Below are 27,505 nucleotides of genomic sequence, written 5' to 3'. Positions count from 1 at the left end.
CTCTAATGTGTGGAAAAACTCACAGGGGAGTCTTGCAGTAAATAAATATGGTCTGTAACTTGTTTGGGGGTTGTTACTGTTCTTGATCAGTGCTCATTTTATGACATTTGTTAATTCTTTATTAACAGTTCTGAAGTGGTTGATGGCGAGCGCAGGACGGTCTTTCTCTACAGCTGTCACAGAGCAACTCCAGCTCTTACCTTTGTTCTTCAAGGTACACCTTTGAACTTCTCCTTTATTAGTGGGGGCTTGCAACTGGAGCATCTTCAAGGCTCCTTCCAACCCAAACCGTTCTCGAGGGACCTTGAGTTGTTTGCTTTTGTTCCCTGGTTACACAATTCATTCTAAATGTGATAGTTCTCCTGATTCTTATGTTCTTTGGTGAAGCTGGGTCATCCAGTGCCACATAGCTGAAATAATCCAGACTTGCTTACATGTCCTTGTGTAAACATCAGTCCATTATCCAACAGTAATGTGTGTGACCCCAAAGGGAAGGTTTATTTAAGTGAAAGTGAGCTTGATAAAGCTTTCTCTCAGTTTTGGACTTAGATTTAAAATATGAAACCAACTGGATTTGATACCAAGAGGATTGCAGTGGGGACCAAAGTCTTAATGGCACCCATTTAATCCCCCTAAAGAGCTTCAGACCAGCCATACTCTTCAGGTGAATAAGAAATGGGGCAAGGAACAAGGATCTCTCGATTATTTAATCTTTTTCAACAGCTGAGAATATTTTAATGTTACGTTGATTTGTTTTTCCCAGTTAACTCCCAGCAATATATTAAATGTATTTTTCCTAGACAACTGTCCTTTCCTGGGATTACCCTTCCTTTCAGGATTTTGCTCCTGCCAGTGGTTCCTCACTAACCCTGCCCTTGGTTTTTGTTCCCTCCCTGCAGATTGCACCCGTAGAAAACGACAATAGTTACGATGAGCTCAAGAGAGATGCAAAGATGTGTCTGTCCTTGATGTCTCAGGGTTTGCTGTATCCTCAGCAAGTGCCTTTGGTACTTCAGGTGCTAAAACAAGTGAGTGTGGTCTGAACAGCTCAAAGCTTCTTGTTCTCTGCCTTTTCTTTAAGATTATTCAGTAGCTGTGATTCTAAGAGAATCAAACACTGATTTACATGTGAAAGGAAAGGGTTTATTTCAAGTGTTTTAGAACATTCCCATAAACAGCAAATGTGTTTTGTTTTGTTTCCTGCTTGCAAACATTTAAACCACTTCGTTTTGGTAAGAAATTGAACTGCATGTTAATACATTCACATTTGGCTCAGTAGTGGATCAGTTGAAGTCCAACATGTCTCCTCATGAGCTTAACAATTCAAAATCCAGTTTCAGGATGAATCTTCATATAAAAGAGTGTCCTTTTTTTTAATAGTTTTACAGTATATTTATATTAAATAAATATTAAATATAATTATGTTTAATTATAATTTAATTATAATATAATTATAATATTATACAATATAATTGTATTTAATTATAAATATAATATGATTATATTAAATAAGTCTATAAAATAAGACTATAAAAATTATGACTTAAGTAACAATTGCATGCCCACAGTACATGAGTTTATATAAACATCAATCAGTTATCCAACAGTAACACACATGACCCCAGAATAAAGATTTATTTAAGTGTAAGTGAACTCCAAGACATTTTCTCTCAGTTTTGGACTTAGATCTAAAGTATGAAATTAGTTGTATTTGATCTCTTTGGAGACCAAGGGTGTATGAAACCTGAATAAGGGAAGTTCTTTGCAAGTGCTCCAGAAGGTTTTTTTATCAAATATTGCTGGTTTTACACCAGGCAGCTGCTTTTGGTCTCACCCTGGTTTATCCCTCCTCACAGACAGCAAGAAGCAATTCTTGGCACGCCCGTTACACCATCCTAACCTACCTCCAGACCATGGTGTTCTACAACCTCTTCATCTTCCTCAACAACCCCGAGGCCGTCGATGACATCAGGTGGTTGGTCATCCAGCTCCTGGAGGACGAGCAGCTCGAGGCAAGTGCCCCCTTCCCTGGAGTGCTTTCTCCCTGGAATGCTTTGTGGGGTTTTGTGGAGGAACTGCCAGGTGGGAGTCAGCACAGCAGGTTATTTCCAGCTCAGCTGGAAAATCAGCTTTATGGGGTTTGTTTCTGTCGGGCTCCAGTCCAGGAAAACAGCTGTTCATAAAATGCTCCATTAGTGATTTTTTTTTTTAAAAGTGCTGTTATTTTTACTTTTTCACAGAGTTGGTGAACCAACCACGTTGCTTGGTTTCAGTGGAGCTGAAATAGAGATAATTTCACTGTAAATATTAGCATGTGTGTCTTGGGAGAAATTCAGCTTCCAACAGGGTAAAATGCCTTCCTGTGTGGACAGCCTGTAAACCCACTATTTATTACTCCATAGGCCTGCTTCCCATTTAATCATGTCAACTTAGCAATGGCAAAAATACTTTTCCCATATACATGAAGCTCACCACAGCTGAGGGTTTGCATTAAATGCTGTGAATTTAAGCCATGCTCAAGCACAGTGAAGAATCTTTAGTGTTAATCTCCAGTCTGGTCCATCTCCCCTTCACCATCGTTCCCACTGGTGTTTGTGCAGTTGGCAAATACTAATGAAATGCTGCTTTTGGGTGCTTTTCCCTCTCTGGAAGAAAGAGGAGGTTCTGCAGCACCTTGCAATGCTCCCTAGGTTGTTTGTCAGAACACTTACCTCATCATCTCCCATCATTTTGAAAAAAATACCTTTTATTCACTCGAATGCAATTTATCTTGTTATTCTAAACGTACCAAATGATTCCTCTGCACTACAGAGACGTAGAGCTCTGGGTTCAGAACCACTTCCAGTCGTGTTGTTGCCATGGAAGCTTTCACTTTTCTTTGAAAAGTAATCTTGTTCTTCCTCGATAATAACTGACAGGATGCAGCATCCTGCAGAGTAATTCCTGTGCAGCTCTTGGGTGCTGGATTTTTAGGATGAGCATCCTCATCTTTAGCTAGGATTTGGTGTGTTTACCCTGCAGAACTGAGGGTTTGGTTCTTGGATTTTAAGATATTTTTTTTTTTGCTTGTTTTGATACAAAGGTCCAGTCCTGATGATCCAACCCATCCTTTTGATTTAATACACAGACTGCACTCATGTCCTGATGAACATTTCTTATATTACACTGCAGTTTTAACAGGAATGGGAGTATTTTCTCTCTCTTTTAGCAGCCCTTGCAACTTCTGCAGTTGGGTTTGGCCTGTGCTGCTCAGTGGTTTTGTTCTGGTATTGTTACAGTTTTACAGACCACAGTCACTTCTGACTGAAAAACCCAAATCCCATAGTTGATTGGAAGGTTCCTGTGCTATTCCTGTGTAGCTTTTGTATTCTATAAGTCACCCTGTGAGTGTGATGATTTATAAATATATATATAAATATATAGTGTTAGGTGTGATGAGTGATCAGCTGCTTCATGTATGGTTTTTAAAGGCTTTGCTTCTAGGTACTCCTTGCAGCTAAGTGTTCCTTCTTAGGTAGGTGATTAATTTAGGACTCAAAGTGGTTTTAATGCAGGCAGTAGTGATGTAAATAAGCCCAGCTCACCCGGGGCCTCGCTCACTTCCCAGCCGAGCTGCTTTGTGTGTGCGGGCTCTGCCATTAGCACCTTGTGTTTCATTTAATGGCTCAGCTCCTCGGGGGCTCACAAATTGCCGATAAACAACACTGGCAGGCTCTCACCTCGTCCTTCCCCAGCCATTAGCAAAGTGGAGCAGGTTTGAATAATACCTGGTAGAAATTGAAATGGAGCAGAGCGAGGTCCCAGGAGCTTATTGGAGCTTGCTGTCTTTAATTATGGCAGCACTTGCAGCTGTACTTATTGTTTTGGGGGAGGCTCAGAACATTGTGTTCCAGGATATCATTTATTATAATCTGCCACCCCGGATCCAGGGCCCTGGGAGGGGGTTGTGCTCCACGGAGACAAACGTTCTGTTTGCAGTTACTTCCCAAAAACTTGGTGGCCGCTGTCAGCCTTTGGTTTGCAGGTTTGGAAACGTGGGGGAGGTTTCTGGCAGCTTTGGATTACTGGAAGTGGGAGTGAGAGTTGGAGGGATTCCCAATTTCAATGTGGCCTTACAGTCCTGTGACTTTGTAGCTTTGGGAGCTTTGAGGAGATGAGAGAAATTAGTGATCCTGAGAAATTAGTCTGCTTTTTTCAAAAGCAGCTCTGAGTTGGCTCTCCTTGGAATCCACTGACAAGGTGCTGTGGCTGTTTTAAAAAGGAATGGGAAAGGAGATCTGTATTTTGAGTAGTTTGGAAATTAGGTGAAAACTTAGTTGAGTCTTGTTCTCTGGAGTTTCTGTGTTACCCGAGAGAACATTATTTTTCCGACCTGGAATTGTGTTTTTATTCAGGTAGTTCAAAGGTCTGGTACTTGGGGCAAGGAAGTTTATCATTCTGGGGTGTTACAGAACTGAATTGTTGACCATAAACCACTGAAGTTATTTATTGTGGCTTATTAATCCAGCATCTCTTGTGTCTTTCAAAGAATTCTCGTACTACTGGTAGAACAAAATCAGCTGAGCCTTCTGAACATCCCTTCTGCCTTCTCTTGGGAAAGCTCTTCTCTTTTTATCAATTCTGCATTGGAAGGGGGGGAAACTCAATGCTTTTGAATAAAGGACTCTTTGAAACTGATATTAATACAGAATCTGTTAGGGATGTTGTAAAGCAGGTAAATTCTTTGTGGTGGTGCATCTTGGTCTCTGTCCAAGGTTGTTTTTAAACTTTCTGAAGCTCCTGTAATCTGTGATATCTATGCTATCATATCTATGCTATTATATATATCATATGATGTTATATCATATCTATGATATCTATGCTATTACATCATACCTATGTATATCTGTGGTATCATAGGCTATGATATCAGCTGGTTCTGTGATAACTATTTACCTCTATGGTATGTTTATTAACAGTGGAGTTAAATTACATCGTTTGACTGAGTAGCAGGTCACTTTATGACAAATTATGTGAAAGCACTTCTGTATTACAGCAGAGCTGTTAATTAATTTGTAAAGAGCCCTCTAAAGAGCAACTAATAGTTTGAGATAGCAGCATAATATTGTAAGGGCTTTTCTTGGGTGGAGTTTGGCCACTTGGCCCAGCTGGATGTCCCAAATCCCAGTTTGCTGCCATGCTCGTGGAGTTGTTAATTAACTGTGTGTGCTGGTGTGCCTGATGCCAAACCAGCATAAAATGACTGCTCAGAGACAGTTTTGAGTCTTTAAGCAGCAAAGGTATTTATTTCAAGCAACACTGGGGTGCCAGCCAGCTCGCGCTGGACAAACCGGCTCCCAAGTTCTCAGTGAAAAACCAGGTAATTGATACAATTTTGGTGAGGGATTACAATATCTTACATGAATTTTTATTACATTTACATCATCTAGTTATAATATTCATATCAGGCGGGGTTCAGGTGGAACTTGGGGCGGAGTCATCCCTTTGGGTAAATCCTTGGGGGTCGTTCTGTTTTCTTCGGCCTCATGGGGGTTGTTTTCTTGCTCCTCATCTTCATGAACTTTTCAACTCTTCCTGAGTTGAAAGTCTTACTAAAAACCTCTTTACTCAGCTCTCCAACCCCCCCCAAATGTCCATTTTGTCTAATTCATGACTACTAGGCTAACCTTTTTGTTATATTTCATTAGGATAGAGCACACCAAGGACAAACAGTCCTCTCAGAGCCTGATACCTTCTCTCCCTTAATTAATCTCATAACACATGTTTTCTGTCTCTGTCATTCCAACCTCAATGCAGCAAATTCCTCAGAGTGGTATCCGTGAGCCTCTTCTCAGAGAGGGATTTTAGGCTCTAAAACCCTTGCTCTGTGTCGTGCCCAGGTGAGGGAGATGGCAGCCACCACGCTCAGCGGGCTCCTGCAGTGCAACTTCCTCTCCATGGACCAGCCCATGCAGACACACTTCGAGCAGCTCTGCAAGATGAGGCTGCCCAAGAAGCGGAAGAGGGACCTGGGCTCCGTGGGGGACACCATTCCTTCGGGGGGTAAGGCAATCAGGGGAGCAGGGGGGGCTTTGTGCTGCACAAAGTCTGCCAGCACTGCAGGGGTGGGGGCTAAGCAGTGTTTGGAAAATTAATATGTACCTGGTAAAAAAGATAACACCAGGGGGATGTTTTTCCTCCCTAGGCATTTCATAAACCATAATGGCAAATCACTTGTCCTTCTGCACCTTATAGAATCATAGAATCAGCTGGGTTGGAAGGGACTTCAGAGATCATGAAGTCCAACCCTTGATCCTCTACTGCTGTGGTTGCCAGACCATGGCACTGATGCCACATCCAGTCTCATCTTAAAAACCTCCAGGGACAGAGAATCCACCCCCTCCCTGGGCAGCCCATTCCAATGCCTGATTACCCTCTCTGGAAAGAATTTCTTCCTATGCTCTGTTTCTGTCTGTGTAGTGCAGATCCCAACCCCTGCTGCACATCCTTGTCCTTGTTAAGTGCTTCAAGAATCTGATGTGCAAGCAGAAATGATGAACAAGAGTACTCAGCAAAAGCAAATTTTTTATTATGTATTCTTATGTTAAACTAACTTCTTAGCTCTTTTAGAATTAACACTCAAGATTATTTCCACTTCCCAGCTCACAGAGTTAAGGATGCAGATGATTAGGGATAGCAAGTTCCTCAGTAAACTTCCTAAGCTGTTGTAACATATTTTTTTACCTTCTGTTTTTAGTAGCGTGGCTTTTATTCTTAAGAAAAAAAACCCACAAAAAAACCCAACCAAACACACACAAAAAACCCCCACTGAACAACCAACCAAAAAAAAATAGAACAAAAAACCCCCTTAGCCTTTGTTTGCAACTCTGGCTTCTGACTGGGCATTTAATGCACGGGAGTCACAACCATTGACTCAGAAGTCTGGGTTTCCATATTTTCCGTGGTGTATTCCTGAGCTATTTATGAGTTTCCTTGAGAGAGGGAAGCTCACTGGAAACGTTGCTGGAGCCTAGAGCTGTTGCAGATGAATCCCTGAGACGTCCTTCCGTTAGAAACCAAAGGCAGAGGACGGATCTGGGATTCTGTGGGAGAAGGCAGGAGCAATGTGGAGATCCATAGGTCTGTGTCTGTAGAACCCCCTGGATTTCTGCAGAAGGTGGAGGTCTCTGTCTCGTGTGTGGGGTTTTGCTGCTGTTTTATTTTCCCTGGGTGTGATTTCCCGTGCCTGCAGAGCTGGTGAAGCGCCACGCCGGGGTCCTGGGGCTCAGCGCCTGCATCCTCTCCAGCCCCTACGACGTGCCCACCTGGATGCCCCAGCTCCTCATGGATCTCAGTGCCCACCTGAACGATCCTCAGCCCATCGAGGTAAAAACACAGCGTTTCTGTGTTCAGGAGGACACGGCTAAAACACACTTGGCTTGCTCTTTGTTCCCCTTTCTCAGGAAAAAAAATAGGAACCTATTAAGAAACTCAGTGTCTGCTGCCTTTACTAAATGATTCCAAATAATGTTAAGTCATGGACTGCTTTTAAGTCTTTTTTGTGGTAGATTTGCCCTTGTTCTCAAATTTAAAACATCAACTGAAAGCTGCAGGAACTGTATTTAAAATGTGTGTGTGTGTATATTATTTTGAATTAAAAATGCCCCTTTTGTGGATGCCAGAAAACAACCTGAACCAAAACATCGGTCTGAAATTCTTAAAGATTTATAAGCAGCCCTAGAAATAAGTTTTTAATGAAACAGTTGCCCTTAACTCTGTTTTTTGTCCTGTATTGGGTTTTGTTAACCTTTGCTGTTTTAGAGGATTGAGCTGCAGAATTCCTTAGATTTAGCAAACTTTGCTGTGGTGTGACCTCCTGAAGCAGGGAACTGAACTGATGGGACTTTTCTTTTGTTAATTTAATAATAATTTTAATAACAGAAGACAGTTTTCCTCTGATGTGTTTCTATGAGCTTACCATCCGCTTTCCCACGTTTTGAGACCCAAACCATTGGTTGCAACACCCCAGGGAAAGGCAGCAGGGAAGAGCATTTTGCTTTTACCTCATAAGAATCTCTGAATGTTTTCCAACTCAGAACTGTAGGTGCAAGAATCCTTTTTATGAGGGTGTTGGAGTCACACCACTGGTCAAAAGAGCTGTGAAAATTAAAATACTGGGCTGAATTCCTCTGAGCCCTCCCGACCTTCAGTTCTGCTCCAGCACTTGTGATGCTGAGCAGTTCTGTGTGTTGCATTCCACGTGTTTTGGCGTGGAGCTGGGATCCGTGGGGGCCAGGGACCCCTCCTGACTGTGTGTCCTGCAGATGACTGTGAAGAAGACGCTGTCCAACTTCCGCAGGACCCACCACGACAACTGGCAGGAGCACAAGCAGCAGTTCACGGACGACCAGCTCCTGGTGCTCACCGACCTCCTGGTCTCACCCTGCTATTATGCATAGGTGGGTGAGCTGATGTGTCGGGACAGCAGCTGGCAGACGTGTCAGCCTGAGGAATCCTGGGGAGAGCAGGGGGAACCCCTCACCGTGGGGCAGCCAAATCTGCCCTCCTTACCCCTTCCAGTGGCCTTGGTCAAGGCCGGATTTGTCTTGATTCAATATTGCCCTGTGTGTCCCTGTGTTACCCCAGTGCTTTGCTAAGACATTTACACTTGTTTTCTTGACTATTGATGTGCCTTTTCTCCGTTTTCTGTCAGTTGGCTGCCTTTTAAATGCCTGGCAGTGTCCCCAAAGGGGAGGTACGTGCTGCTTTGTGCTCCTGGGGCCTGTGAGGACTTTAGCTGCTACCCAGCCCAGTATGTCACCTACACCTCCGATGGGGAATGGCTGCTGCCACACAGTTTCCTCTTCCACCCTGCCAGGTCTCCTCACCACAGGCACGTCCCCAAAGAGGGAATCCATTCCTGGAGTTTCTCTTTGTTGCACTACAAGACTCCCACCTCTCTTGTGTTGTGGTGTTTTGTGACAGTATTCCAAGAGAAGTTTTAACGTATATTTTCATACATATAATAGCGTGAGGTAATATTTGTGTTTTGAATTCCTTCTCTTCCAGGTTTCTCCCGGGACAATGAGGACGCGGGAACTTGTCTGCGAAATAAAGGAGACTCAAAAGCAACTGATCATGTAGAGAACTTTGTGTTGGAAATCCCGATGCCTAATCAAACCCACTTTTAAAATACAGACATAAGGACCTGGTTCTACCCAAAAGGAATTTCACCTCCCCGGGGAGCAGCTGTGGGAGCCCCACAGTCCCCTCGTGGCTGCGCTCGCGGGGCCCGATCGTGAGTTCATGGCAAGACCCTCCTCCTGGGCCCGCACCACCCATCACTCTTGTTCTGCTTCCTTGCACATGGTGACCTCCACTGCACACTTCCCACCCTCTCCTCCTGCCCCCTGTTCCCAGCTGATTCCAGCATCACGGATATGCAGAACCGGAGAGTGCCGCGCCCCGGAGTTCTCGCAGCGGAGCTCTGCACCCCTCCCCTGCTCAGCACACCATCCCGGGAGCCTGCCTTCCTCAGAGTTTTATTTTTCACTCCTGGGATGTGGGTCTCATCCAGCCAGCTCAGGGCAGGATTGCCTTTTTGTACCTTCCTTGTGCAAATGTAAATAGCTGATCCCTGTGCGGTGTGGGTGGTGGGGGCAGAGCGCGGGGAGGGACGGCTCTTCCTGCCTGGCCAGGCCTCTGGAGGGAACTTGGCCACAGGTGGAATAAAAAAAATTATGATTATCTGCGTATTTGTGAGGGGAAAAGACTGGTGTCTCCATGTAATTAGAGCCCAAGATAGGAAATGATGGACTGTAAGTAGTGGTTGAACTCACGGAATGATATTGTATGCACAGTGTGGAAAGGCAGTTTTTAACAGTGTATTCCCATAAAGATTGTCACTGTTTGAGCAAACATATCTCGTTTGAAGATCGTGGAAGCTCTGTGTTTTTTTTGCCTGAAGCTTTGTTCAGAGACTGGTATGAATCGGCTGTGTAATAACCTGTTTAATATGTGTTACATAGTTGTAAAAGACTGTATAAATTGTAGAGGCATTGCATTGACAGAACATTGTACAGTTTGCAACCTTTTACATAACACCATTGTGAGATTAATTTGTAAAGATTCATACTTAGATGTTAATACAGTAGTGGTTCTGGCTTTTGTATCGAATCAAAATGCCATCCTTAGTTTTTTTTAAATTATTTTCTTTAACGGAATCTCTTCCGTGTCCGAGAGGCAAGAGAGGGTTTGTTTTGGTTTTTGCCCTTATCTCATTCTGGCCGTGTCTCACTCAGATCTCACTGCACCACGTGTGTGCTGACATCACACACCCTGGTGTGATGCCCTCATGGAACGGGAGGTGCATGGGAGCAGCCCATCAGCTGGTGTGTGTTCCCTGTTCCCTGCACGGGAGGGAGCACCCAGACCTTTCTCCGGGCGTGCGACCGATCCCAGAGCTGGGAGCTGCCGGGGCAGCGTGGGAGCGGTGTGGGCACACGGGTGTACCCCTGTATAGCGTAGTGCCAAACTCTGAGCTCAGCTGTGTACGTAGTGAAAGACCCAATAAATGGACTGTTTGTAACACCTGCAGCTCGCTGTGTTTCTCAAGTGGAAATCGGTTGTTTCGAGACTTCAGGTCGTTGCCGTGCTTTTGAGGTTTTTGGGTGAGGCCTGTGTTCGTCCTGGGATCTGGCAGTGAGTCAAGGCAATGCTAAGGGTTAATTGAAGACCTTGTTCTGATGGCTGGGAAATGAGCTTCTGCACCTATGGAAAAACACCTTGTACCAGGAAAACACTTAGTTTCTCCAGTTCTCAGAAGTTACCAGTTTGTAGTGGAGATGGGTTTGCTGATAGAACGAGAAACTTTACAAGTGATGGAAAGCATTTGGTGCAGAGGATGTGTTGGCTGGTGAACTGTTGGAGCAGATATTGCACGTGCTGTCCTGCCTACCTGGAGGGCAGGTCATGGTGGGATCCAGCTCTGCTGCTTTGTGCTGTGTTGGGAGTTTCTTTCCGTAGTCGAAAGTGTAGCTGGAACTGGTTGCAAGATCCAGTAGGGAATTCTGTGGTCAGAGGTGGTATTAATTCCCAACAGCTGGTTGTGAATCCACAGTCAATTCCTTGATCCAAACTGATCACCCGGTAAATAGAGCACTTGTCCAAAATATACCTGTGGTAGTGTGAACAAACCTGTCCTAATTGAGTTTTGGTGAGGGAAGGATTGTTAGTCTCCTGTTCTGAAACTCTAGGAACAGTTTTGAGAGATCTTCATCAAAGACCACAACTCCACTACTGCTTTTATTCCCTGACTTTCCCCAAGCAACACACACATCCTGAATTCAGAGCTGCCATCACTTTGTCTTCTGCTGTCTCTTCCCTAAAGCCTTTGAGATGAGCCAACTGCAGGGCCTCAGTCTGCAGGAGAGGGAGACAGCTCTAGCATGAGAAGAGAGAATTTTTTCCCCTTGGAACAGGAAGGGAGATGGAAAGACACCTTGGAGATGGTCTGGTAGACTTGATAGCCTTAGGGACCTGTCAGTCTGCACAGATAACCTGTGACCACACTGTGAAGCACCAGGGAAGGGCAAAAATGTAAGGTAGAATTCATTTGTGGGAGGTTTTTGGGTGTTTTTTTGTTTGCCTGGGGGGGCTTTGTTTGCCTGGGGGGGCTTTGTTTGCCTGGGGGGGCTTTGTTTGCCTGGGGGGGCTTTGTTTGCCTGGGGGGGCTTTGTTTGCCTGGGGGGGCTTTTGTTGTTGGTTGGTTGATTTTTTGTTTTGTGTTTTTTTGCTCAAGTTGCCAGTGAGCTACTGCTCAGTTATTCTTGTGCTAGAACATTAAATGGTCACATTAAGTGGTGTAATCTCCCATATTTCCATAAGCAAGTATATTTGATGCTTATTTTGATAAAAATACGTGATAAAATCATCCAGTAGGTGAATAACACTTTAAACTTGTGCTTTTGGGTGGTACCACAGGCTCAAAATTGGATGTGTTACTGACAAGTCGAACTAATTTGTGTGGGGGTGGTTTGGGGTTTTAATTAGTGAGTAAAAGGGATGAAGGTCCTTATTTCTGATGTGTCCTTTTTACATCCAGATATGTCCCCTTTCATCCTTTGTATCCTTTCCCAGGCTGCTGGGAGCTCTGTGCTGGGTGCACTGGCTGATGTTTCCTGGCAGTTTTTCACAGTTAGGCATCCCCAGCATCCCACACTCTGCTCAGTCTCACACTTTCCTCCACAGCTTCAGGCTCCCTGGAATCCTGCAGCAGAGCCTCCAGCTTCCCCTGTGCTGTGGAAAACACAATGATCTGGTGAGATGTAAGAGGGGAAAATAAACCCACATGGCAGCAGAAGGTTTTGCTTGCCCCTGTCCTTGGAATGTTTTAACTTTAACCCTGCTGTGAGTTACCAGCTGACGTGTTTTACGTCCTCACTGGCATCCTGCAGTACCTGGAAGGCAACTTTTTGGGGATTTCCCTGTCACAGGATACTCACTGTCCACAGCCACCTTGGGGCACAGGCTCTGCAGAAGAGGATTTCTGATGAAGGTGCTTCTCAGAGATGTTAGGAGAGATTTAGGAGGGAAAGTCCCTGAGGTGAGAGGGGAAAAAGGGTTAGTTTTCTCTCCCTGGGAGGGAGAGTGACTCTGAGAAAAGTGGTCTTGCAGGAAGGGTGTTCTCAGCACTGATAATTCTGCTGATAATATTTGTAAGCTTCTACCTTTGATTTCTGATGGATTAAAGGTGAGTTGTTGCTCTTGTGATTCCTGCCTTGCAAAACAGGCTTTGTTCCCATGCTTTTCTCCTCCACCCCAAACTTTGGCAGTTGTTTTAAGAAGTTAAAAAGCTCTTTTGAAAAGGGACAGTCCAGTGAGACACTTTGCTGTGCCAAAGGGGCTGGGCAGGGGTTTGTGCTCCCACAGAGATCTTTTTTGCCTCAGCTCATTCCCTTGCTCCCTGAGTACAAACCCTTCTCCCTGTTTTCTGCTGGAATGTTTGAGGCTCTCAGACTTTAACCAGCAACACTTTTCCTTCATTTCAAACTGCAGTTAATAACTATAGAAGGGTAAAACATCCTAACTAAACCCACCCTTGCTCCTCACAGACCTGCTAAACACTGTTAATGAAATGAGTGACAATCTAAACCTGCTACCAAGAGAAAAATCAGACTTTTTTTTGACTCTTTTGCAGGTAACTAGTTCTAAAGTAGCCAACTTGCTGTAAAGCCCAAGGATTACAGTTTTGACTCCTAAATCCATTTTCAGGGGTTTCAAAAGCATGCAAGAGTTCAGAGACAGCCTTGCTCATTCCTTTTGCTGAAAACAATCCCATGAGACAGGTGTAGCTTTATTTCTGTGAGTGTGTTTCTGCCTGCTCTTTTAGGAACTGGAATCTGGACTGTGGTCACCCAGGGCTGAGCATTTGGCCAGAGGACACCTGGAGTTACACAGACCTTCCCAACCTTTTAGAGGACTCTTGTTATGCAAAATGTGTTGTTACTCCTGTGGCTTTGGCCTCAGGGGTTAGACATAATGTGAAGCTGAGGTCAGTTTTTATGCAGGGTCTTGTTTCCAGCTGAAGTGAGGTGTGTTGCCTGCTCAGAAAGCAGCTGAGGATCTTGTGCTCCTTGGTTTCATGGGAAGGGAACAATCCTCACTGTTTCCTCAGCATTAACCACTTTGAAGTAATTCGCTCTTGCATTAGGCTGACATTTTGTCAGCCTTGTTTAATCACATAATGCAGTGTCCTCTGATATTTGTAAATAATAAAATCCAAGGAGGGAGAGCCCGGCTTGCCCCTGAAAAAACAACTCATAGTCATTAGGGCTCAGTGGGATTCACCCCCAGAATTCAAATTAACCAAGGCTGGAGAACAAAAGTATAAGTAAGAGGGAAAATAAGTGACAGCCAAGCTGAGAGGGAACATACCTTGAAGCCACAGGAAACCATGTTTTGGGTCTTGGACATTCCCCCTCCTAGTTTAAGAACAACCCTGTGTGATTGCTGGGGTAGGGGATGGTTATTAAGACAAGTTTAAGGTTGATGTATATGTAAGACAGGTGCCATGCATAAGTCAGAAACTGGATCTATTGTATTTCCACAGTGTTTTTGTGCCTTCCCTGGCTGGATTTTGATCTCTTCAACCTGCATTTCCAGTGACACGGAGGCCCCTGGGTTGTGTGTGCTTGGGCCAGCTGGGAGAATGTGCAAGGAGACTTTTCTGGACTTCACCTCCCTGTGAGTATTTCAGAACGATCCCTTAAAGTGTCTGGAGAGAACTTACAGGAAAGGCAGGGCAAGGCTGTTTGCAAGTACTGGCAGGACAAGGGGGAATGGGTTCAAACTGAAAGAGGGTAGATCGAGATTGGATATTAGGAAGGAATTCCTCCCTGGGAGGGTGGGGAGGCCCTGCCACAGGTTGCCCAGAGAAGCTGTGGCTGCCCCTGGATCCCTGGAAGTGTCCAAGGCCAGGTTGGAGCAACCTGGGCTATTGGAAGGTGTCCCTGCCCGTGGCAGGGGGTGGGACTGGAGCATCCTTAAGGTCCTTTCCCACACAAACCATCATTCTGTGCTGGCACAGCCCGTTGCATCAAGGCTGAGCACGGGGCGGTGCAGCAGCGCCGGAGGGGCTCTGGGGGGCTCCGGGGAGGCCGGTGCCGCATCCCCCGCCCCGCCGGGGCAGCCCCGGGCCCGCCTTCGCCGGGAGCGCGGGGGGGCTGCGGGGAAGGGGCCGGGCCCGGGCGCCATGGCGGCGGAGAGCCGGCGGAGAGCGGCGGGGCCGGGCCGGGGATGAGCCCCCCGAGGCGGCGGTGAGCGGGCGATGAACGGGTCGGGGCGGCTGCCGGCGGGGCCCGGGGAGCAGCTGGGCGCGAACGACAGCGGCCCCGCGGAGCTGCGGGAGGGCACCCACGCCGCCACCTTGGCCGCCTGCGCCTCCCTGCTGGCCCTCGTCTTCTGCCTGGGCTCCTACGGCAACCTCATCGTGCTGCTCTCCTTCTTCGACCCGGCCCTCCGCAAATTCCGCACCGACTTCGACTTCATGATCCTCAACCTGTCCTTCTGCGACCTGTTCCTCTGCGGCGTGGCCGCCCCCATGTTCGCCTTCGTGCTGTTCCTGGGGCCGGCGCGCGGCGTGCTGGGCGCCTTCTGCTTCACCTTCCACCTCACCAGCTCCGGCTTCATCATCATGTCCCTCAAGACGGTGGCGGCGATCGCGCTGCACCGGCTGCGCGTGGTGCTGGGCCGGCAGCCTCCCCGCGCCGCCTCGGCGCCCCGCACGCTGCTGCTCACGCTGGGGCTCTGGGCCGCCAGCTTCACCCTGGCCACACTGGCCACGCTGCGCGCCCGCGGCTCCCGCCGCTGCCTGCCCGTGGCCAGCCTGGCCAGCGGCCGGGGCAGGCTCATCCTCTACCTCTACATCGCCGACTTCATCTGCTGCGTGGCCGTGGTGGCCGTGTCCTACGTGATGATCGCCCGGGCCCTGCGCAGGAATGCGCGCGCCAGGCAGGGCCCGCCCGTGCTGGCCGTGGGCACCCCCCGGCCACAGCCGGCCCTGTACCGGACCCAGAGCTGTGGGCAGGCCCCCGGACAGCCCAAGCACGCCGGGCGGCTCCCGCTGGCGTCGGCCGTCAACCTGGCCACGGCCAAGGACTCCCGGGCCGTGGGGACGTGCGTGGTCATCGTGCTCTCCGTGCTGGTGTGCTGCCTGCCCCTGGGCATCTCCCTGGTGCAGGATGTGCTGTCCGGCAGCGGGGGCTTTGTCCTCTACCAGTTTGAGCTGTGTGGGTTTACCCTCATTTTTTTCAAGTCTGGGTTGAATCCTTTCATCTACTCCCGCAACAGCGCGGGGCTGCGGCGGCGCGTCCTGTGGTGCCTCCGCTACGCCGCCCTCGTCTTCTGCTGCTGCAAGCACAGGACCAGGCTCCAGGCCATGGGCAAGGGCAGCCTGGAAGTCAACAGGAACAAGTCGTCCCACCACGAGACCAACTCGGCGTACATGCTGTCTCCGAAGCCTCAGAAGAAGAGCCTGGAGCAGGCCTGCGCTCCCAGCCACTCCAAGGACAGCGTGCTGAGCCCCAGGGCTTCCGCGGGGCACCAGCACTGCGGCCAGAGCAGCTCCACCCCCATGAACACCCGCATCGAGCCCTACTACAGCGTGTACAACAGCAGCCCTTCCCAAGAAGTGAGCACCCCCAACAGCCTGCAGCCGGTCAGCTCCACCTTTGGCTTTTCCAAGCCCTACGTCGCCCATCCCACCCCCGGCGTGGGCCGGGACTGTGGCACTGCCCTCACCAGGCACATCCCGGTGCCTTCGGTGTAGCCTGACCCACCAGCCCGAGGGTGGCTGGGGAGGTGACACAGCACTGCTGCCAATCAATGGTAGTGCCATTCCTGTTGGTGTCCAGCTGTTTGGAGCCAGTGCCAGGGCATCGCCGCAGTGACTGTCAGGGGATTTCTCTGGAATTTCATTGGCAAGTTAAAAAGGGGGATACATTTCAGATTTGTGTTTGGAATGGTTACACGAGGGTGTTTTGGGTACTAGATTTTACTGCTGGACGAGTAAAAAAAGTAAATGCCGTAACTATGTGATTTTTTATGTCACAAGGCCAGGTTGGGCAGGGCTTGGAGCAACCTGGGCTAGCAGAAAGTGTCCCTGCCCGTGGCAGGGGGTGGGACTGGATGAGCTTTCCAACCCTTTCTGTGATAAGGCAGAGTATTACAAATATCTTGTATTTTCAAGAAGGAAGAATTGGGAAAGTGCTTGGTATTATTGGAGTTGAAAGTTTTCCCGTTGCAGAAGGCTGGAAAAACTGGTGGCACCTTTCAGTAATAACAAAAGCCCTTTCTGTTCACGGGGTGAAATCCTGGCTCCCTTGAGGTAAATGGCAAAATTTCCATCAGGTTCCACTGAAGTTCAGGATTTTGATCTCTGCCTCTTCAAGTGGGACAAGGCATTAGTCAGTGTTATATTTCCTCTGGGAAGGACTTTTGGGAAGTACAGCACTGGAATAAACCTTTGCAGTTTATGTGTCAGTATCTGCTGGGTGCTTATTTTAAGGATGGTGGTGTTATGTATCCCAAAATAGTTTGGAGAGATGTTTTACCTCTGCTAGAAGTAGCTGTGCAATACCTGTGTTATGTGAGGATAAAGATGAATGTTGCAATATTCTAGGACAGGAGTAATGCAGTCACCTCTGGAATTCCCCAGCTGGTGAGCTGTTAGGCATGGAGTTGTGTTCCTTGTTGCTCCTTTGTCCATGGTTTTTATAAACTGGGACAGGCAGAACTGACAGCTGTTAACATTTTTAAAACCACGTGCCATCCAACTACAAGTTTTGGAGATTTTTTTTTTAAGAAATCTTAACATCAGTTTGATTTAATCTGTCTGCTTAGAAACTTTCTCTGTTGGTCTACACAGCAAGCAGATAACTGGAAAGGAATTGTGTTTTATTTTTGTGCTGTGTTACATGTTGTGGGAATTCCCTGTGAGACACGAATGACTCGGGACATTTAAATTCCTGAGGGTTCCGGCTCTGGGTCGCCAAATCTCTGCCAAACAAGCAATCACCTTTCACCTTCGGCAGAGCCTCAGCGTCTCCGAAACAACCCTGCCACAGACATTTGGTGCCTCCTTATAGGAAAACTGCCACATCTTTAGGAAAATGCCAGCGATGGGAAGGTGATTTGTTACTTTGGAAACAAGGAACAAAAGAACATCCACGGTAACTGCTGCGTGAGAGTTGTTGGTTCGGGCTTTTTGTTAACTGAACTACTTTGGAGGTTTTCCTGGAACACTGTTCTTTGTTTAGCACTGAATTTGAATTAGTTTTGAATAATTCGAACCAGCTTTCTTGCAATAAAAACGATGTGAACAACTTTCTAATACAAATGTAAAATTGAAATTATTTCCACCAGTCTTTTGTCTCTGCCCAGATATTTTTTTCTCCAAATGAATAACAGGGTTCTTTCTAAACTAAGTATAGAAGATAACTTAAAAGTCTTGTTTAGTTGTTCTGCAGTTGAATTTCTTTTCGGTACAAATTGTGCTGGAGGGGAAAAAAATAGAGATGAAGCAGTTTTGGGGTTTGCTGTGTGTGTGCAGCTTCTCCTGTGCCTTTAGTTTGGATCACATGAACTTCAGCTCGTGCTACAAGGTTAAACCCCTCACACCTCATTCATAGAAGTCCGTTTGCATTGAATATTCACGTGGGAGTAAAGCAGGAGGGGTCCAAGAAGGAGGTTTTATTGCCTTTATGTGATGTGTTAGTACGAAAAAGACTTTGTTAACTCCTGGTGCCAACTGTGCTCCTGGTATACCACCCTTGTGTTAGTATTGGGGCTAATATGAAAAGTGTGGATAGGAAAGTGCAGCACCTTTTCATCTGCAGTAGGAGCAAAACCTGATTGAAGCTGTCAGTTTTACCGAGCTCATTGTTTTGTGGGATGTTTGTGGGTGTAGTAAATCGAGGTTGGATTTTTGGGAATAGGGAGGTACAACTTTGCAGAGAATCGTGGGCTGATTTAATTGTTTTTTTGTGATAAAATAATTGGGAGTATAACTTCTCCTTTTTCTTTTAGTCCCTTGCTGAGCACAGAACCAGTGAAGGTCCAGTAAGGAACCAGCAAAGAGTGACTGCAAGGTTGGAAAGCAGAGATCCAGGCAGAGGGAAGGGACAAAGGAGGTGGGAAATGTGTGGGAAGAGAGGAAGTGGGAAATGTGAGCACTGGGTGGTTGAGAAAGAAAGGAGAAAGCATAAAGAAGCTTATTAGAAAAACAGCTGCTTAATGACTTGGGGCTCCTTTATCTCGTTAACAAGTGACTTCTGGTTGTTTAAATGAACAGAAACATTGAAATGTTTTTATAATTCACGGCCTTTCTAAGTCCTGAATCTCTGTGGTGGTAAGAGTTGGCTTTTTCAGCTGCTGGGCTGCAGGGGTGGATTTTTCAACCTCTAAATCTAAGACCTCCAAGCAGTTGATGCCAAATCATTTGGCTGAGGAAAGGTGGGTTTGTACCTGGTGAGTTCTGGGAGATCTCTCTGTAAATTTTGTGCCACAGCCTGTTGATTTTTCCTTAAATGTGAGGCTGAATTTCCTTTTATTTTTTTTCCCAAACACAATAAATAAAATCAGCAAGTGGCACTAGGTGAGGACAAGGGCCATGCAGAGGTGGCACTGAGTCCCTTGGAAATGGGTCAGGGTGGCTGTTGTCAAGTGAAGCTTTCCTAAATCTAAATAACAATGTACAGAACTTTGTTTATTCAGAGATTTATGATGAAACAAAGCTAATCCCAGTTACCCAACAGCAGACACTGACACACTCAGCTGTTTTTTGCATTGGTTGTGTATTTTATTCTGTACTTATAGAAGTTTCCAAGTCTGCTCTCTCCCAGCAGTCACGGAGGCCAAAGGCTGGGGCAGTGTGGGTTTGCAATGGCACCTCTCAGGTGGCTGAATTTAGGAAATCTTTCATCTTTTCTTGCTCCAATCACAGAAGGGAGCTGCAGCCTGTGTGCCAGCCTGGCTTGTGGCTTTCTTCCCTGCACACAGGTGTGTTCCCACCTTAGGCTGTCCTGGAACCAGGAATCTTTACTCTGGGAATCTTTACATCCCTTATCACTGCAACCACCTCAAAAAGCGGCGAGGACACGCAGTGTGACCTGAGCTGTTCTTCCCTTCAGGTGCCATCCACTGCACTTGCAGAAATGCTGGAAATAGCTGGAGAAATTCGAGCTGTTTCTCAGCACTTGGGTCTCATCCCTTCGGGATTCCTTTATCAGAGGGAATAACGCAGGCGCGACAGTCCCGCCAGTGACCTCTCCTGGGGCTGACCCAGGCAAACCCTGTGGCACCACTGGGCCTTTGCAGGAGGTGAACACTTCTGTTTGACCACAGGCTTTCCAGGCACAACCTTCCCAGTTGCTCAGGTCTCATTCCAGCTCGTACATCTCCTGAGCAGCTCCGTTCTCTGCTCTCACGAGGGGTTCGTTGGTTGTCCTTAAGACTGCTCTCAGCTGATGCCAGAACAGCTTCTGCTTGTGCTCCTCAGGGCTCCACTTCAGGTAGGTTTTCCTTCTCAGCAGCTTCCTGAGCTTGCTGAACTTCTGTGGGACGCTGTGGGGCGGGAGGTCTTCCAGCACGATCATGATGAGGGAATCCAGGTTCTCGTTCAGGACCCGGTGCTCGGCAAAGTACAGCTCGTACTGACACCAGCAGCTGTTCACAAAGCTGGGGGAGAGGACAAACAGGACCTTTTGGCTGTTCTCTATGCAGTAAAATATGTTCCCCAGCACGGGGTGCCCCGGTTTGAAATCCCTCTCGTGGTAACAGACCTTGAACCCGTCGTTCTCCAGCCTCTCCAGCAGGTTCTCTTTGGTCCAGGCGGCGTCGTGTTCGCTGTACGAGATGAAGGCGTCGTAGAGCTTGTTCTCAGGCCTCTTCTCGTACTGCCTCCTCTTGGCCATGCACCAGTACCAGCCCATCCTGATGTACCAGAGCCCGTGGAAGTGCCAGCACAGGGCTGTGAGCAGGAGCACGGTGAGGGCGGCGGTGCCGGCGGTGATTCCCAGCTGGAGCCCCAGGGAGCAGCGCAGCAGCGTCAGGCGGCTGCTCTCCACCAGGGAGCCCCTCCTGTCCGGGGGGAAGCTGCACCTCACGTCCCCCCTGCCCCTGATCTGCAGCTGGGGCTGGTGGATGTAGACGTTCACGAACCAGTACGAGTCACAGGTGCAGAAGAAGTGTCTCCCTTGGACGGTCAGGACCCTCAGGCTCGTCAGCGGGCCGAACGTGTCCTCCACGATGGTGGTGATGGCGTTGTCGCCGATGTCCAGCTCCACCAGAGAGGCTGGGAGGGAGCCACGCTGCAGAAAGGAGATCTTATTCCCCGACAAATTGAGATATTTCAGCGCCGGGAGGGAATCCCCGAGGCCGTCAGGCAGCTCTGGGATGAGGTTGTGGCTGCTGTCCAGGCTGGAGAGCGCGGGAAGGGGGTCGGTGATCTCCAGGCGGGCAATCAGGTTCCCAGAAACGTTGAGGTGTTCCAGGTTCCCCAGGGCCTTGGTTAAGGACAGCACCTTCAACCTGTTTTTACTGATGTCGCAGCTTTTCAGAGCTGGTGGGAAATACTCCACGTGCATCTCTGTGATTTTGTTGTTTTGGATGTTAAATGTTGTTAAGTTGGAGAGGGATTTCAGGCTGGGGGGGATGGCCCTGATGTCACCGCTGCTGATGTCGAGGTGCTGCAGGGAGGGAGGGAAGTTGGGAAGCGCAGAAATGTGGTTGTGGCTGAGATCCAAAAATAACAGTTCCTCCATGGTGTCAGCAAACCACTCCGGCAGTTCCACGATGGAGCAGTTGGACATGCCCAGGTGTTTCACTTTGTTGGGAAGGCTTTCAATGGGTGTCCCGAACTGGGTCCTGACGAGGGAAATGGCTTCGATGTGCACGCTCCCAGGGGGAGGGACACACGCTGGAAGTGCATTCCCGCTGGCCGGAGAGGCCGTGTAGATGAAGTGATTTCCTTGGACGTACATGTTTTCCAAGTTAAGCAGTTTGGCAGCGAAATTCCGGGGTATTTGGCTGATGTTGGTGAAGGACAAGTCGATTTCCTTGATGGTGGGAGGCAGGCACAGCGTGTCCAGGCTGTTGATGGGGTTGTGGCTGATGTTGACGAAGAAAAGCTGGTGGAATGGGAACTTGCAGATGGCCCCCACATCCAGGATGTTGATGGTTAAATTGCTGGAGCTGGCGTCGATCGACCGCACGTTTTCCATCGGCAGGAACAGGACGAACAGCGACACGAGGTCCATCTTCAGGTCGTTGTGGCTGATGTCAAGCTCCAGAACGCTGGCCAGCTGAGCCTGGCAGGTGTCCTCGTCCAGTTTTAGCCTCAGCTCGTCCTCGGAGAGGTTGCTGTGGGACAGATCCAGTGTCCCGTTGATGGGAGTCCCGCAGAGGCTGGGCCTCGGTGTGGCTGTTGGGAATGTTGGAAACACTGTTGTGTTTGATTCTCCCTTCCGGAGAAGATCCCCAGCGCTCTGCCTGAGCCTGGGGTTAAGGTTTTCCAGGACAGGAGGATGTCTGGAAGGTGGTGGCTCCTTGGTGGGCACGGAAGGCTCCAGAGCAGCCTCTGGGGACTTTCCAGAATACTTGGAAAGCTGCAAAGACCCCGAGGCGTTGCCGGTGGGTGAGAGCTCCAGGTGGGGTGGGAGACCTGACAGAAGCAGCTTTTCATCATTGAATGACAAATTGACAGAAACCAGGCTGAGCAGGCTCTGGAGTGCACCGGGCTCAACATCCTGAATCCGATTGTAGGAAAGGTCCAGAACTTCCAGCGCCTCAAAACCTTCCAAGTCCCTCTTGGTTACTTTTTCGATGGCGTTATGTGAGAAATTGAGAGCTCTTGCTGTTTTGGGAGCTTGTGCTTCTGAGACAGATGAGAGGTTGGAATAGGAGTAGTTATAAACTGGGAAGGCTGTGGGTATTCTCCACGTTAGGAATCCATGTGCTCCACTGAACAAGAAGGAAATGAAGTAGAGATGAAGGCAGCCAGGAAGGACCCTCATCCTGGAGAAAAGAAACGTCAAATCCATCATTATAATGTGATCTGTCTTAAAAAATAATCCTAATTTACTTGCAAATCCAGAAATCATTTCATTAACTGCATCCATGAATCCCCTTTGATCTACCAAAAGAAAATACAACTTATTTGAGAGTAAGAGAGAGGGAGTGTCAGAGAAGGATTTAAGGAGGGCACTGTTCATTTCAGGTCATTGTAGATAAAGTCTGAATTATTTTTTCTCTCTTTCCCTTCTCCCCAGGCACCTCTGCAATACCCTCTTCCGTTGCACAATCTGCAGTGCCAGTCTGGGCCCGCTCTGTGGGACTTCTTCATTGTCTCTCATCAACAACCAGGCAAGTCTGACCCATCCAAAACCTGTCCAGCCACCCCAGTAAAGCTCCACGGAACTTTGTGACCACGGATCTTCCCGTGATCCCAGCCCCCTGGAGCTTTGCCCTGCCGAGGATTTACCTGTGGTTTGCTGGCCCTTACCTGTCAGGGGAAGTTTGCTTGGAAGTGGGACATGGGAGGCTTGTCTGAGTCAGCCGGGAGAGGTCACTGCTCCCGTATCTGGGGGCTTTGGAGGATTCCCAGTGCCGGGAGCACTGCCCGGCTCCGGTCCTGCCCCGGGTCTCTGTCACCAGTCCCTGATCCCACTGCTCCGTGCCGTGGATGTATTCCCTGAAAAGGCAGAGCTCCAGGTGAGTCACCTGCTGCCACCACGGTCCCCTTTGCTGCCCACGGCTCGGACCATCAGTCTAAGAGAGGGGACCCCAGCGACTGCCAGCTGTGTCCCCGGACCCTCTGCTGCCCACCCCACATCCCGCAGGAACACCCAGCCCACCCCACATCCCGCAGGAACACCCAGCCCACTCCACATCCCGCAGGAACACCAGCGCACCCCACATCCCGCAGGAACACCCAGCCCACCCCACATCCCGCAGGAATACCAGCACATCCCACATCCCGCAGGAACACCCAGCACATCCCACATCCCGCAGGAACACCCAGCCCACCCCACATCCCGCAGGAACACCCAGCCCACCCCACATCCCGCAGGAACATCCCCAGCCGCCGGAGCACCGCAGGGGTGTGAAGAGCATCACGGATGTACCACCCAGCTCGTTCCTGCCTCCAGCCACCCTCCCGTCCCTCTGCCCCCCGTCCCTGCCCTCCCGCCGCCTCTCCGACCCCCTGTACCTGCTCCGGTCCCTCGCCTGTCCCTGGCGCTGCCGCCGGTGCCTTTTGTGGCTCCGGGCTGGGAGCGGGGGCGGGCTGGGATCCCCCCGAGCCCGCCCAGCCCCGGGGCCCTGCGGCATCCGCCCCGCGCTCCCCCTGCCCGGCTGCAGGAGGAGGAGGAGGCTGTGCCGGACGTGATTCTCCCCGGTGGGATCTGTCAAGTTTTCCCCCCCGTGCCGCTCTCGGACGTTGCTCAACCCGTGCCCGAGGGGGAGAGGGAAGGTGGGGGTGGCTGGTTGTGCTGCGCTGGCGATGGGACGGTGCGGGGCTGAGGGTTCGCTCCCTCCCGAGCATCACGAATGGGGGGAGAAGACAAAGCTCGCTGGAAGGAGCGGGTGGGTTGGCCGGAGTTCGCCAGGGACGGGCTGTCTGTGCACCTTGGGAGCAGGAATGCCAAGGGAGCTTGGAGTGGAAGACGTGGAACAAAGGATGGAACAGCACAGCGGTGCTGTGGTTGTGCTCCATCCAAAGCAACACAGCTTGTGGGAGCTGAGCTGCACCAAGCTGAACTTGGATTCATTAGCTCAAAAACTTCGGTTACTTTTGCCACTGCCCCATGCTAATGACCAAAACCACTCGAGCTCCACCTGAGCATGACGTGCACCCGCTGTAACTTTACCTTTTCCTTCCCCCAGAGAATACAATATAAATACAGCTCAGGTGGGGAGGGGGGTCCCAGACACCACTGCACCTTCTGGGGTCGGTCTGTGGCCCGCAGGGACACCCACCAGGTAAGGACCCTGCTCTCAATTATTGCCTCAAGCTTCCACTGGGGATCAGAACTTGTCTGTGTATCACTTCCAACTTTTTTTCCCCACTCTTTTGCAGCTGGTCACTGGTGTGACTGGAAACTGGAAGCGCTTGTGGTAGCCTGAAGGCTCCCCTGCCCTGTCCTGGGGGCTGGAAAATCCGAGGTGGTTCATGCTGTCTGTCTGTGCTGTCTGTCTGGTCCGACCAGGCACTTTCCTGCTGGGACAGGTTCTGGGAATTGCCCTGCAGTCATCAGTTCTTCAGACAGATCCCTGTCTGCTTTGGTGAGAGACACAGGAGATTGAGAGCAGTCAGAATATGTCAGGGGATATTTTATCTCCTGTTCTCTGCATGGGGTGAGCCCCATAGTCAGAATTCTCCATCTAAATACAGCAGTGCTGCCAGAGAACCTTGGGCTGTGCTTCCCTTTGGGAAGGTGGAGCAGCCATGTCCTAGCACAGGGCCCAGCAAAATTCCAGAGGAAATCATGGCTGGAAGGGACAAAGTGAAAAAGACTCTTTTTTTTTGGTGCAAGCACAGTTATTCTACAACACACTGCGCTGGAATTATTCTGTCTTTCATCCAACCCACCCTTTGTGTATTTGTTTATTCTCCTTTTTTTTTTTAAGCAACCTCTTCTTTTGGGGACTGTGGAGGAAGAAAAGACACCAGAAGGGTCTGTGAGTGAGAAAGGAAAGTCTGCACTGTGTGGCCAAGAGCAGGACCATGGCGGGGTGATGAAGCAAAGAGATTTCACTCCCAAAACAGGTTGTCTGCCACTTGTTCTGGCTCTCTCTCTGCAGGGGATGGAGTTTTGTGTGCTGGAAAGGTGATTTAAGGGAGCAGAGCTGAACCTGCAGAGGAGCTGCTCAAACCCAGAGAGGATCAGCACCAGCCTTCAGGAGACCAGAAGTCACAGGATCTTCTCTTACTAAGGTGGGCTTAGATTTGTGAGTTGGATGAAAATCTTAGGTATTTATGGCCAGGAGATGCACTTGTCTGCGTGGAACAGCTCTACCTCCCAAAGGTATGGGAGCAAACCTGCAGGACCCCTCAGGCACAAACCTGAGCAGGGCAGCCCAGAAACTGCAGCCCTCCAGTTCTGGGAGCTTTCTGTGTACCCAAGAACCTTGTTTGCCCCCCAGTTTTGGCCTTGACGTGTTCCTGCACCTCAAGGCTCGTCTGGGAGAGGCTCGAGGCAGCAGGTTGCTCTCAAGTCCATTTCTTTTAGATTCAAATGTGTGAAAACGTAGAATTCTATTGGAATTTACTTGTAGCAGTAGCAACTCGTGGTCTGCTGTGCCCTGTGGGGTTTTGGTGTGGGTCCTGCCTCCTCCCCTCACTCCCACCTCGACTGTTGGCTGGGGAGGGAGGGGAGAAGGGGAACAAAGCACGTTCCTGTTCCTTCTGTAGCCCGGATGCTGGGCAGGAATAGCTGTGAGCAGGAAGGGGTTCCTGTGCAGGGGGAAGTAGAGGCTGAGGGACACAAACAGCACAGGTTTGGCAACCCTGTGCTTGCTCAGGCAGTGGCACAAGCTGGTGCTGGGGGTCACCAGGTGCTGTGGCTGCTGAGTCAGGCCTGTGCTTTCCCCCCCCCCTTCTGTGAGGGGAATTCTGGACATCCTGCAGGATGACTGTTCTTGGCCTGTCCTCTGGGCTGATCACAAGTGAGGGGTGGGCAGGACGGTTTAGGGTGTCAGGGGTTCCCTTCCCTTTCCATGACTCAGCCCAAGGGATGCTGGGGCAGGGCTGTGCCTGTCCAGGTTTTCCCAAGAGCAGCCAAGGAGCTACAGGGCAGCCTTGATTCAAAATACAGCTATCCCAAGGGATCACACGGATCCAGAGCTGTGACAAGGGGATTCACCCAGCCCCTTGTAAAGGCAGCATGAGGGAAAACATGTTTTAACCTTTCCTTACTGTACTTTGGCTGCATGGCCTGGGGCAGTGACACCTCCCACAGGCAGGACCAGATGCCTGATGAGATGGGTCCAGCTGTGACTGTTCAGGGGAGGAAAAGAACTCGAGGGAAACTAAGGTAAGGATCTGAAGTGTGGGCAACACTGGTTTTAATGTCTCCTCTTTCTAAAAGCTCCTGGATTAAAACCCGGGCCATTCTTTGCTCATCTAGTGAATGCTCTGCAAGAAGGTTGTGGTGGGGAAATATGGGCAGACTCTCTTTTGGGGGGGAGGGAATGAAATGTGTGTAGAAGCCTCTTCCCCTTTTCCAGTTCCCTCTGACACCTTGATATGAGCAAGGAGAGTGACTGTCACTTTAAATGTCAAGTCATGCTGCTGCTGCTGTTTGGGTTTTCTGCTTGATGAGACACTAAAAGGCATGTGCTGCAACAGTCCAGCAGTTCAGGAGGGTTATTTTGGGCAGCACCTGACCAGTCACATGGCACAGGGCTGGCACATTTCCGCCCCACAGCCAGGAATTCCTGTGCCTTGCACAAGGGCTCCACGAAACAGGAACCGTGGTGGGCACACGGAAGTGACCAACACAACAACCACACACTGTTGCTACACCCCAAATGCTCAAGGCTCTGAGTGTTGGCCATTACAAACTTGTTCCACCTATTTCTAACTTCAGATCTCCCCCCCCCACCTCCAGCTTCTGGGAATTTCTAGTGCCAGCAGAGTAAAACCTCCCAAGTCTCCTTTGGGAGGCAGACACGCTCCAGGGAACTAGACCTGATGGCAGGGAGGGTGTTCAGCAGAACAATTATATGAAGATGAACCCTCCAGTGTTAAATATAAATAAGTAAATAAACAGAATGTCCTGGGAAGCAGCCCAGGCTGGGAGAAGGAACAGCAGCTGAAGAGAGGGGTGTAAGGTACAGTGAAAACACAGTTGCCAACACTCAAACAAAGAGGTAATGCTGGTGCAGTAGAAAAACCACGGGTGGTGGTGTGGCTCCTGAGCAGGAAGGGTTGGCTTCACCTTTTCCTTCTGGTGGCAGCTGGGCTCCT

General features: G+C 49.2%; 3 protein-coding genes across 3 annotated transcripts in view; 2 read left to right on the top strand and 1 right to left on the bottom strand.

Annotated features, from left to right (window-relative positions):
• PSME4 (proteasome activator subunit 4) overlaps window positions 1-10,575 on the top strand; it is a 47,923-nt gene extending 37,348 nt beyond the window's left edge. The window contains exons 41-47 of the mRNA XM_064650970.1: window positions 129-214; window positions 900-1,028; window positions 1,857-2,012; window positions 5,880-6,042; window positions 7,232-7,365; window positions 8,304-8,438; window positions 9,049-10,575. Coding sequence (XP_064507040.1) covers window positions 129-214; window positions 900-1,028; window positions 1,857-2,012; window positions 5,880-6,042; window positions 7,232-7,365; window positions 8,304-8,438 — 803 coding nt within the window. The 3' untranslated portion in view covers window positions 9,049-10,575. The remainder of the gene's footprint in view (window positions 1-128; window positions 215-899; window positions 1,029-1,856; window positions 2,013-5,879; window positions 6,043-7,231; window positions 7,366-8,303; window positions 8,439-9,048) is intronic.
• A 1,156-nt stretch (window positions 10,576-11,731) lies between these two features.
• Window positions 11,732-17,875, top strand: GPR75 (G protein-coupled receptor 75). Its single transcript, XM_064647442.1, has one exon. It carries the CDS (start codon window positions 14,807-14,809, stop codon window positions 16,304-16,306), a length of 1,500 nt encoding a protein of 499 aa, XP_064503512.1. The 5' UTR covers window positions 11,732-14,806; the 3' UTR covers window positions 16,307-17,875.
• Window positions 17,876-19,312: 1,437 nt separating this feature from the next.
• Window positions 19,313-24,275, bottom strand: LOC135412307 (toll-like receptor 1). Its single transcript, XM_064650975.1, has 3 exons — window positions 23,747-24,275; window positions 23,039-23,227; window positions 19,313-22,551 (listed from the first exon to the last, which is right to left on the bottom strand). The coding sequence occupies exons 1-3, from the start codon at window positions 23,863-23,865 to the stop codon at window positions 19,917-19,919; spliced, it is 2,943 nt and encodes a 980-aa protein (XP_064507045.1). The 5' UTR covers window positions 23,866-24,275; the 3' UTR covers window positions 19,313-19,916.
• Window positions 24,276-27,505: the final 3,230 nt, after the last annotated feature.

Source organism: Pseudopipra pipra, chromosome 3 (genome assembly GCF_036250125.1).
Source record: "Pseudopipra pipra isolate bDixPip1 chromosome 3, bDixPip1.hap1, whole genome shotgun sequence".
Lineage (NCBI taxonomy): Eukaryota > Metazoa > Chordata > Aves > Passeriformes > Pipridae > Pseudopipra > Pseudopipra pipra.
Note: the sequence above shows the minus strand (reverse complement) of the source record. Positions and strands in the feature narration are given on the sequence as shown.